The sequence below is a fragment of the Miniopterus natalensis genome, chromosome 1, assembly GCF_054644295.1.
Source record: "Miniopterus natalensis isolate mMinNat1 chromosome 1, mMinNat1.hap1, whole genome shotgun sequence".
NCBI classification, from domain to species: Eukaryota; Metazoa; Chordata; class Mammalia; order Chiroptera; family Miniopteridae; genus Miniopterus; species Miniopterus natalensis.
Window position 1 is genome coordinate 194593105 of NC_142081.1, and position 12299 is coordinate 194605403.

The 12299-nt window shown below is 48.8% G+C and overlaps 1 protein-coding gene across 1 annotated transcript in view; it reads right to left on the reverse strand.

Annotated features, from left to right (window-relative positions):
• The window catches only part of CC2D2A (coiled-coil and C2 domain containing 2A), a 74302-nt gene that overhangs the window by 11765 nt on the left and 50238 nt on the right, over window positions 1–12299 (reverse strand). The window contains exons 23-28 of the mRNA XM_016204210.2: window positions 12033–12138; window positions 11730–11839; window positions 9889–9985; window positions 9334–9432; window positions 7177–7353; window positions 2630–2833 (exon numbers count right to left, since the gene is read on the reverse strand). Of these exons, the coding sequence (XP_016059696.2) occupies window positions 2630–2833; window positions 7177–7353; window positions 9334–9432; window positions 9889–9985; window positions 11730–11839; window positions 12033–12138 (793 nt within the window). The remainder of the gene's footprint in view (window positions 1–2629; window positions 2834–7176; window positions 7354–9333; window positions 9433–9888; window positions 9986–11729; window positions 11840–12032; window positions 12139–12299) is intronic.

Genomic DNA, 12299 nt, shown 5'->3' on the forward strand with positions numbered 1-12299 from the left:
TTAAACTTCTTTCTTTTGTAGATAATCTGTTTTCTCTTGAGCTGCAGTTAAAATCATCCTTGTCTTTGTAGTTCCCTCTGATATGCCTAGATCTTCATTTCTTTATATTTATCTTGCTCAGGGTTCACTGGACTTCCTGAATTAGAGGATTGTTGTCTTTCACCAAATCTTGAAAATTCTCAGCTCGTTTTCTTTGAATATTGCTTTTTTTTTTTTTTAAGCACAATTTGGTTCTCCTGCCTCCACCACCTACATCTCCTTAACCATTCCTTTCCATTTTCCATTTTCTCACTCTCTGCTGTATACCAAGGAATTTCTTTGCATGTGTATTCCAGTCCACTAATTTTCTCTGTTTTTAGCAGTCTGTAACTTAACTCTGTATTTAACTGCATTTTGTTTAACCTGTTTGTTTAATTTCTTAGTTAATTTTAACTATACAATCTTTTATTTCTGCAAGTGTAATTTTAACAGCTGCCTGCCAGTTCTGATAATCTTTTTCTTTTGTTGTACATTCAATTCCATAGATTTCTGAAACTTAGTAAATGTATCTATTTTATATTCCAAATCTGATCACTCTACTCTTTGCAGTCTTTATGCCCCGATTCTACAGTTTGTTGTTTCTGATGTTTTCTTCCTCATGACGGCTTATTTCTTCATTGACGCTCTTCATGTTGCTTGGAACTTTGTCTATGGACTTTTTTTGAGGCTGAGCTTAAAGGGTGTTTTTCTAGAAGGATTTGTGTTGCTTCTGACCGGGATCTAGGGGCATTACCAACAGGGAATACTTTATTATTATTATTTTTTAATTGATTTTAGAGAGCGAGAGGAAGGGGTAGAGGAACAAAGATTTGTTGTTCCACTTACTTCTGCATTCACCGGTTGATTCCTGAATGTGCCCTGACCAGAGATGGACCCCACAACCTTGGCGCGTGGGGATGATTCTCTAACTAACTGAGCTACCTGGCCAGGGCCAGGGAGTAGTTGCAATTAAATTTTCGGTTGACGTTTTTCTGGGTCGTACTGGTTGTGTAAGTTGCAGCACTGAACGTGAATAAATACAGCTTTGGGATGAGGAATTCGCAGGGGAGTTTTCTTGTTTTCCCTTCCGTCGAGGCAAGGCCGAGACAGGCGGGCCTCCTCCTGCGCGCAGGGCGGCCCCGGGCTCGCCGCGTACCCGTCGGGTTGCTCGTGGTGGCCGAGCCTCCCGGTCAGCCTTCTCGGGCCCGGTTCCCCGTCTCCAGCAGCCTCGCGGCCCGTGGAAACCAGCTCTGGGTGCCGGGAACTGTTCCACGCCCGCGGGGCAAATGCTACTCCAAGCCCTCGCCCTGGCGGAATCTCGCTCTTGCTGTTTCCCGTCCCTTCCTAGTTCAGCCGCGATTTTAAAATGTTTTAAATATTTAATTCTCTCTTAAATGTTCTGTCCTGTGAGAAGGTTTCCGCACATCTCTACTGTGCTGGAGACGGTAGAAGTCCCTTTATGATTTTGAGTAAAAATCGGTTAATAAAAAGAGTAAATAAAATGTGGAACACACGGTTTTTTTTTTTTTATATACTTATATCTGCAAATAGAGAGCTCGTTATCCTGGTCCTAAATTACGATTTTAATAACGTAGCAGCAGCAGTGACTCCTGTACCATCCCCTCTGCAGACAGCGGGGGTTAGAGTCGCTGAGCAAGAGCCTGCTGAGCGCGCGGCTGGGCTGAGCTGCGCCGCGTGCCGCCGGCGCGCGGAGAAGGGCGCGCGTCCCCGCGGCCACGGCCCGGGTGGGGATGCGGCCCACGTGCGGGGTGGCCATGCGGGCCCACGCGCAGGGTGGGGGTGCGGGCCCACGCGCGGGGTGGGGATGCGGGCCCACGCGCGGGGTGGGGGGTGCGCGGCCATGGCCCGGGTGGGGATGCGGCCCACGTGCGGGGTGGCCATGCGGGCCCACGCGCGGGGTGGGGGTGCGGGCCCACGCGCTCCACGCGCCCAAACACCGGGACTCATTTTTGCCTATTTGAGCTCAGCGATGCCTGTACGGTCAGCATAACGCTGAGCAGCTGTCTGGGGGGTGGAAGCGCCCGGGTTCTGCAGTGGGGGCCCAGGCTCAGGGCCTACAGAGCTGCGCGTGGACACCGCGTGGGGAAGACGCGCTCAGGGAGCCCCCGTGGGAGCGCAGCGCGGCCCGGGACCTCCGCTTCCCGGCGCGCCCCGAGCGGGGGACGCAGGACGCGCAGTGAGGGCTGGAGGGCGAGCCAAGGATGGTCCTCCCCGGGGCCCCGCGCGTTTCTGAGGACGTAAGCTTCGCGGTACCACGCACGCTTTCATCCTTACCTTAATCACTCATGATCTGAGTGACAGTTACCTTCATTTTTAAAAAAATATGCTTTTATTGCCTTTTTGGAGAGAGGGAGGGGGAGAGAGAGAAGCATGGATGTGAGAAACAGCCATCAGCTGCGTCCCTCGTGGGTTCCGACAAGGGCGCAGCCTGAGCGTGTGCGCTGGCCCAGGCCGCCTTGGGGCGCAGGGCGACGCTTCACCCACCGGGCGCCCCAGGAGGCTGGGGCACTTTCTTAAGTACCGTGAGATATGCCCCGAAGCTGGCAATGCGCTCAGCGCCCCCGCACCCCCGCCGACCGCGCGCACTCACCGCGGCCGCCTGGGGGTGGCCGGGATGCGCGTCCAGCAGCTCCTGGGGCGGGTTCAGCGCCTGCAGGTAGCGAGTAACGAAAACCGTCTTCCCGCCCACGTCGATCACGGTCGTGAGGCACTGGCGATTCGGGAACTTGGAGGCACACTCGGCCTGAAACGTCTCTGTTGCTTGAAGCAATTTCTCATCTTCCTGAGAATCGAACTTGAAAGAGAAAGACCCGCGGAGCCCACGTGTGAGGACCGGGGGCGGAGTAACCCCCGCGCAAGTCTCAGTCCCGGGAGCCCAGCGAGCGACCCCTTCCCGCCCGCCCGCCCGGTGTCGCCGAAGCCTTATAATCTTAAAGTTAGATGGTTCATTAAACGCTTACAGTACATTTAACAGGGTTGAAGGAAAGTAGCCAACAGACAAGCAGCCATACAGGATTCACAAAACAACCGATAAGACTCACACCCGGATGGGCTAATTCTCATCTCCGAGACCAAGCGGCAGTTCTAGGCCTATTTTGATGTTGGGTTTAGAGGGGAGAGGGGCTCAGAAGTCTAAATCTCCAAGGCAAAGCTCAAGGTGAAAGGACAGCAAGTTTACAGAAGTTGTGGGTGTACTAAAAAGTCTCAAATCCATAATCAATGAAATAACTAATGGCTCTCAAGGAGAAAGGAAGCAGGACTGGAAACATGGAATGGATAAGTTATTTTAGTGGTTTGCTGATCCAAGATGAGCTACCATTTCCCAGACTTTTTAAGTAACTCAAAGCAGATGAAACAGAACAAATTTCAATTGCCCTTCCCCCCCTCAAGCCATTGCTAAAAAATAGCATGGAAAAAATAGCAGCTCTTTAAATGTTTTTATAAGATTTGTGTTGCTTAGTATAAAAATATATGCATTGTTGCTTACACCTCAGAGGATTTCAAGACAAATGCAAATAAAATCTTATTAGGAAAATGAATTTTCAAGTAGAATTTAGATTCTAGGCAGTGCTTGAAAGCTTTTTGTTTTGTTTTTATGGTTTCTTTTTTTTTAAGACGAAAACACACGGAGCTTCCCCCCCATTCCCTGCTATCCTCCTCATCTCTATTTTATTATTTTTATTGTTTAAAATCGCTGATATATGTTAAGTTTATTTGCTCTATCTCCTCCATAGAGTAAGTTTCCTGAAGTCAGGGATTCTGTTTTGATCTCGGTTTTTATCTCCAGTACCAAGAATACTGCCCAGCACATAGTAAGTTTAACAGATATTGTTGAGTGAATGAATGGAAACGGTCACACTACTGTTTGTGACTTCAGCCAGAATCGAGAATGTTGTGACTGTTCTTTCTTCCCTTATATCGAGCTGGACCATGGCTTCTGTTTCTAATTTGATCTCCGCACCCTGAGGGATTAGGGTAGCGGTTGTGGGGGTTAGGCAGGGCAGAGGCACCTCCAAAAGCCCCCTATATATTCCCATGGGATGCCCCCCTGACATCAGAATCTTGAAAACATCATCGTCATCGTGACCACCTACCACTCAGCACATGGCAGCCACCCAGCAGGTGTAGTGACGAATACACAAATGGACAAGGCGAGCCTGTGAGGTTTGGTATGGGTGTGTCACAGACCCCTTGGGGACTCTCAGGCCAGACAGTGTTACAATTTTAGAAAGATGGAGAATTGTGAAACAAGTGTGAAAAAAGCACTCAGTAAAATCTTATTCCTGTTCTTTCACTCACTTCCTTATTCATCCATCCGATTATCTAAAAATGTCGCTGGGAGTCTGCAGGGTCCCAGGCACTCTGGACAAATGCGTATGAAACAGCCCCTCAAGGAGCTTCTAGTCCAGAGGGGAGCATAAGTAAGCAACGGGCGCTTCAAGTGCTTGACCAGAACCTCTGTGGGGATCAACACTGTGCTACAGGGCACTGAGGGAGGCAGGCATAGGCACTGTCCAGAAAGGACAGTAAAAATCTCGACTCGGGACTACTGGCCTTGCAAGTTGGGAAAAAGTGTGTTACACTTTCTCTGCCACTTGGGCCTGGTGTTGTGTTTTGACTCGGTAGCCAGTGCTTCCTGAGAGCAGGGCCCATGTCTGAATCACTTTTTGTTCGTTTCTGCACAGGGCATGTACAAGGTAAACATTTAATAAGTATCAGTGGCCATTAATAGTTATTTAGGCCGCTGGGATGCCATTTCATGGCGCGAAACAGTAATTTAAGGAGCAGGAGGCTACACTGGTAATCTAAGAAGTGCCAAGCAAAAGCTCCATGCTGAGAGAATTCTGGTCATTTGTGATGAAACTATTAAGGTGGAACTGACAGAGTCACCATTTGATTCAAGGTGACATCTGGAATTTTCTTAACTGGCTCAGCTTTCTCTAGCCTCCAGGTTAATGTAAGTACTAAAAGGAGGTGAATGGGCTTCTCCCTGTGAACAGCCACATGGCAACCGCTCCCCCGGCTAGAAATAACTGTCTCAGACACACCTTCTCTAAGATGCTGCTCACGGGCTTTATGGACTTGGAAACACTGGGAGCACCTGTGACTGAGAGTCAAAGCCGAATAACAGTCCTTCTGACAAAATGAGATGGGCCGAAAGACAAAGCTGGACATTCTGTGGAACTGCAGACGTCTGCAGTGCATTGCTGAGGGAACACACACACGTCAGGACCCGGCAGACTCCACACGGCGGCGGGGACAACAGCAGGGAATGAAAGCCTAGGAACTGGTGACTGGTGGATGGTGAAAACAAAAGACTTGGTACCTTTTTAAGCATCTCACTCATCTCTCAGAGGCAAGAAGAAAGAAAAGAAACAAGAGAAATACTTTATTAACAGAAATAATCTATTTTCAAAAACTTGTTTTAACCAAGACAATGTAAAGGAGGGGATGTTAGAGTAAGAGTTTCAGGATTTGCTGCTGACTGTTTAGAAAATTTCATGAGTAAATACCTTTAAAGACCTCATCAAAAGGGGGGACATCTGTAACACTTTCAACAATAAAGATACATTTTTTAAAAAGTCCCATGGAATGGTCCCATATGGGATGATGGTGGAGGGAAGACTCGTCCACTAATCCTGGAGGTTGCTGTCAGTGGAAAAACAATTCCAGGTGTGGGTCCCTATTATTTTCGGGAGAGCTGCTCTTTCCCGCATAATGTGCAGGGGTCACCCCGAGGGACCTTCTCTGCCTCTGTGGTTAGGATGTGAGGGTGCTGTCAGGCTCTGTGCCTTCCTTATAAAAAAGCATCACAGAATCTGGCTCCGAGGGGTTTCTTGGGGCCTCGGTTTTGGAGGTCTCAGAGAAATGCCTCCTGCCGCCACAGCGGGGCAGTGAAATGCCACACAGGCAGCAAGGACCGCCTAGTTATCTGCGCCAAGGCAGGCAGGCTGCAGGTCTGGGGAGCTACGTTTCCGAGCCCTGGAGGCCTCTGGAACATTCTGCGATAGGAGGCCGGTGCCCCTGGATCTGCCAAGTGCCAGGGAGTCTCTGATTTCCTCCTTCCAGCCACGGCCACAGCCGCAGGCACAGGGCGCCCGCAGGGCCTGGAAGCGCACCTCCGGGGGCGCGCGAGCTGACCGCTTTCCCTCCTTAGGATGCACGGACCTGTAAACTGTCTTTTGTCCAGGAGCCTTCTGTGTAAACATGCCTGCTGGCTTCCTCCAGCTTACACATTCGGAACATGTTTCCTTTTCTAAACTATTTTGCAATGCATATATTCTAACATGCTTTCTAGACAACACATTTTTCACAGCTTTGGTGACAAAAGACCAGCATGTAAGATGAATCTGAATTTCAGTAAATTTGTTTTTCCAAAAACCCTTTATTTCCTCTGTAAATGCTTTGCAAATGGGAAATAACGAGAGTATTTTCCTCTGTGAACCAAATTGTAATACTGAAAAAGGAGAGGCATCTGCTCATTAAAAAAATCTCCATCTGAGTCTAATTACAACGGGTAAAGAGTCGGCATTGTAGTTTACGCAGTACAGCTTAGTAGCTAACAACCTGGGCTCACACATGACCGTAAACTCCAAGGAATTTTTGTTTGCTTTTCTAGACTGTTGTATCCCCAGAGCCTGAAAAGCACCTACCACATAGAAGAGGCTCTGCAAATACTTGTTGAACATGTAAGATTTAGAGTTAGAGATGAATTGAGGTCACCCCTGAAGGTCACCCAGCCTTATAATCCTATGGATCCATTCAGTCAGCGCGGCAGGGATGCGAGGTTGTGCAAATGTGTTTTAGCGCGTTACCAACACATGTCCAGATAAAGAGTCACACTTGTCTTCCTCCCACTGAGAAAACCCTCCTGAGAGGGGAACATGCTTGCACTGGCCTTGCTTTGCCTAAAAGTTGACGCTGCTGATTGACCTAGTTACTGGCTCAGTGGAAACACAGACGCACATGGCTGCCCTCTGCCCCTCACTCTGTCCAAACTGAATGAGTGTTAGGTGGATGCTGGGGAAAGGAACCCCACTCGTGCCGTGCAGTACAAGCCCACACCGGCATGGCCTAGCGAGCAGGTCTCGTGTGTCGTCAACGTCAGACGTGATTCCAAAGTGTAGCCCGACTTACCTTCTCTCGCACCGACTCCCCAGGGACCAGCTGGGGCTCGATGGTGATGAACAGGGTGATGTAGGAGCCTTCGCTGAGGCTGCGGACAGAGTCAAAACCCCGCTCCGCAATCACGCTCCGCTCCTTACTGTAGCCCAGAAGAACTGGGGGGATGTCTATTTTAAACGTTCCGTCAATCTGTGAAGAAAATGCGGCTTGGTAAACATCCTAGTCATTTTCCAACAGACGTTTAGAGGCAAGTGTCAACTCATCGTGTGATGAATTCAGTGCACTGCCCAGACTGGCATTCAGGGTCCGCCCCATCTCCCCGCCAGTCTTCTTAAGGGCTAGAGACAGGGCTCTCCTTTCCCCGCCTTTTCTTGGTTCTGCAGTGTGTCGACTACTTATGTGCACTGATACTAACACTGGGTTCACATCCTGAATTAAACCCCAAGTACCTCAATTTATGCCTTTGTAAAACGGAGACAATGATAGCACCTACTTTGCAGGGCAGTTGTATGTGCCGGATGCATTAATAGATGTAAAGCACTGAGAACAATGCCTGGCGGACGGCTAACTGCTCAGTCGTGTTGGCTAGCCGGCCCCCCCTTTTCTGGAACGCCCCAGCCTCCTGCCTCCATCGTTCAGAATTTTAACGATTTTTCAAGGCTTGGGCCGGATGCTATTGCCATCATGATTTATTTTGTCATCTCCACCAGCCTCACGTGTAGTTTGTTTTTGTCATTTGTTACACTGACACATTCTGTCAGACTTTATAGGTGTGTACATGTTTGTGATTTTCTTCCAGGTAACTGCTCTCAGTGAACAGAATCTGTATCCCACTCCCTTCTGTATCTCCCTTCTCCGATATATGGCAGTATTCTGTATACACAGCAGATACCCACTAAATGTGGGCTTAATGGATTACAAGCCGCTTTTACAGAATGAGCTAACTATGCAGAGGTTCAGAAGGGCAGAACTTTTAACTCCTGTACAGTCAAAGCATCAGTGTTTATTAAAGACTCTCTAGTGCTACAAACCCGATCAGGGCTGGAACCTGAAGGTATAGAATTCAAACTTTTGTTTCAGTCTTTAGTGGCATTTGTGTCTCAGGAGAAATAGGGAAAGAGCTTAAATTTGAAGTGAATATGCCTTTCAGGGAGGAACGGACATTACTTGGATATAGTCAAGGAGACTGATTGATCAGGAAGGGGTTTGGAGTAATTTCTTCTGAGTTTTCCTCCAAATGTGAAACTCAGCAATGGCCAACCCCATGGGCCATTTCAGTTGTAAAATGGTGTGCTTTAATTTTTTTTTTAATTTAAAATTTATTCAAAGAAGGAAATGTGAACTCTTTCGGCAAGCATGTCACTGCAGCATTGCCTGTAAACTGTCCCTTTTGTCTGGGGAGTGATTGCAATTCCAGATCATCTATGAGATTCCGATCAGTCCAAGCCTCTCGGGGTTGAGGCTTGGTCTTGGCCTTGCTGGACTCTGTGGTCCAGGCAGCACTGCTCTGCGTGCTCATCGCATGTGGAATTAAACCGCCCCTTCCTCAGCCATGTGAGATTAGCCATAGTCTTGTCGCTCAAAGCTTTCTGTTGCCATGGACTTAGAACTGGGACGATACAGCTATTTCAGCATATTTAACTGTCCCCGATTGGAGGCAATAAGTCATCCAAGAGTTGTTAACCTAATGGATCCCTTTAAAAAAATTGCTAAACTCTGAAGAGGGGTGTCTTCATTGAGGGAGTTTAAATAGTGAGGACTCTAGAAACAGTCACGAAACGCACTTGGTTCAATGGGCCATCAAATGTCCTGTTTTCTTCACGCTATTTTCAGGCGTCTGTCCATTCCATTCGTCACTTTGACAAGTTTCCACTTAGTTCCACCTTCTCCTTCACTTCTATTTAAATGTTTTAAAAAATCTCAGATTGGAACAGTCAGACATTAACAACTAACAGTCAGACATTAACAACTAACTAAGGAAGATGGATGTTTCCTAAGTGGTGCAAATATGACAGAAAATCAATGGCCTTGTTTAGTGGTTTCCGCGTCTCCAAGGCGGCTTTGCACGTGGGTCCCCTCGGGGTTGGCGGCATGTACCCACAGGAAGGCTTGAGCAGGCAGATGGGGAGAGCAGTCCCCGTTCCCACGGAGGCCGACCCCGACGCTTACCCTTGCTTGGAAGTATATGGTGCTAAATGGAATTTTCACGCATCCCAGCCAGTGTCTCTCGATGCGGGTGTGGATCCCATGCCCTCTTTCCCGGTCGTCCTAAAGGAGGGGAGGGAAGAAATGATCGGTTAACAACTGCAGACACTCATCTGATGAATGTTGCAGCAGGAAGGCAGCCGGAGTTGGACTGGAAGCACATGGGCTTAGGGTAGACGGTGCTAAGTCACATTCCGCTTCAGATGCTTAATGGTTTTGTGACCCAAAGAAAGTCTGAGCCTCAGTTTTCTCATTAATACATTGGAGATTTAACAGTCTGCTTCGTAGCGTTATTTTAGAATTAAATAAGAAAAGGCGTATGAAGAGCACCTGGTACAATTCCTGGAACCCAGCAGACGCTTAATTGAAAATAAAAAAGCGCCTTCTTTCTCTCCTTCCTCATTTACGTCAGGTTTCAGACATTCATGATACAAGAGGGATGGGCAGCGGGTTCGGGTCTGACGTCGGGGATGCAAGGCATGAAAATGAGCGCGGGCGTCTCTCGGACGGAGAGCTCACCTCTAAGACGTCACACAGCACCTCGTCGAAGATGTTAATGAACACGTCCTCCTGCACCGACTGCAAGCTGGCCGTGCTGTAGTCCCCGTTGGGGGCCCTGCGGGTGGCACAGGGGACCAAGGGAGCGGGAGGATGGGAGACAGAAAGAAAGGACGCTCAAACATCAACACTCGGGAAGGACTCGAACGAGGGCACAGCGTGAAGATCCTAAGCGGTGCTTTGGTTCCCGGGTTTCCCTGTACGGGGTGGGCACCGCAGCATAATGCCTGCAGCCAGGCGGAACGGGCGCCAAACCCCCGTCCGCTGGCTCGGGTCCATGTCCCACCCTCTCCCCCACGGTGAGCTTTGCAAGGAGCCAGCTGGCCAGGGCGGAGCTGGCCCAGTGGGGGGATTACTTTCAGGGTCTCCAGCTGAGCCTGGAGTCGGTACGCGGACTTGCCAACCAACTGGCTCCAGAACATGCTTTCCCAGCAGGCCATTCCCCGGTCCCGAACCTCCTGTCGTTACGCGGCTGGTGGGACGCTCCCTCCGGGCGTCCACCTGCTTCCCCGTTGATGAGTGGAGCACTGCAGGGCGAGTTTCACCTCCTGTGACAGCTGCTCTGAGGCCAGCAGGCCAGTGGAAGCAGGCTGCTCCCTGGCCTAGCCAAGGCCGGCTACGGCAGGTGTCTGGTGAGTGTTGGCCTTTACATTTTCCCATTGTTTTGGCTTATACCATGTATACTAGTGGTATCTGCCCCTCCCTTCTGACTTCACTAGCCCTAATTCTTGCTCTGTCTCTAATTTACTATTTAATCTTAAGCAAATCACCTTCCATCTTTGGGTTTTAGTTTCTTTTCTATAAAAGTAAGAGTGTTGGACTAGAGAATTTATAAGATTGCTTCAAGATTTGAGATAATGAGCCTTCAGTATCTGAAATCATTTATTTTTATATATCTATGTGTGTGAATTTTATTTTTAACTGAATTTGTTGGGGTGACATTGGTTAATAAAACCATACAGGTCTCGAGTGTACAACTCGGTGACACGTCATGTGCACACTGCACCGTGTGCTCACCACCCAAAGTCAAGCCTCCTTCCACCAGCACTGTCCCCCTTACTCCCTTCTGTCTCCCCGGCCCCTTTTCCTTTGGCTGTCACCATACTGTTTTCTGTGTATGTTGTTGTTGTTGTTGTTGTTGTTTTTTGCTTCATTTCTTCACCTTTTTCACCCGGCCCCCAACACAACCCCCTCCATCCTGACAGCTGTCAGTCTGTCCTCTGTATCTATGAGTCTGTTGCTATTTCGTTAGTTTATTTTGTTCATTAGATTCCACATGTAAGTGGAATCATATGGTATTTATCTTTCTCTGACCGGCTTATTTCACTAGCACAACGTTCCCCAGGTCCCTCCATGCTGTTGCGAAGGGTAAGAGTTCCTTCTTTTTTAAATGCCTGTGTGTTTCTGGTAAGGGGAAAGCATAATTTATGAGAATGAGGGAGTTTCAAATGTACTTAAAGCTTCCAGAGTTGGGGAGATGCGGAAGAAAGGCAAAGCGATGGGGGGCCGTGGGCGAAGGGAATGGGAGGCTTGGGCGCTCAGCAGCCAGAGCCTGGAGGGGAGGAAGGTGTCCAAGAAGCGAGCCTGAGTTTCGAACGCTGGACATTTCCCCACTTTATTCCTGATTGGAGTCAGTTGTGGTGCACGAGGGAAACCACGGAACTTGGTGTCAGAGCTCCTGGCTCCTGTTCAGCTCACTAGCCGCACAAACTTTCACCTTAGCTATTCCTCCCTCAGCCTCTGTTTCCTTCGCATCTCTTCAAAATACCCTCTAGAACTTTAAAAGAGGAATGCGTGCTTACCTAAATGGAAGTTCAAGCTCTTCATTCCAGCTGGGGTTCGGGCCCTCAGCCGTCGTGGTATGGCAAACTGTTCTTTGGAAAGAGACTTCTACAAAAGGACGTACTAAAACCTAAAATCAAAAGCAAATGTTAGGAGTCCGTACGGCTAGTTGAGCTACTTCCCTCTTTGCATAAGTAGAATATGTTTACTAACTAGTTGGCTTCCAAAAAAGCAAAGCAGAAACAGAGTAGGAAGTGTCTAGGCAATTCTCAGAGACATAAGGGGGTAGGTTCTAAGCAGAGATCAGCATTTGGGCATCTCACCTGGCCGAGGGGGTAGTCAGCACTGTGGGTTGGGCTGTGTGTGGTTGGGGAAGCACCGTGCTTTTCACTGAAAGGCCTTGAAGACCTTGATGGCTGCTGGAATTTGCTAGGAAGGAAAATGTATGAAAAAAATAAATGACAGGGAGTCATTGGTTCTATTACTTGCAACCAATGGGACTCTGACTTGGGCAAGAACGCCCCACCCCCCAGACTAACACTATGTTAAAAACAGGAGTGGACATGCTGTAAGGAAGCGATGGACGTGGC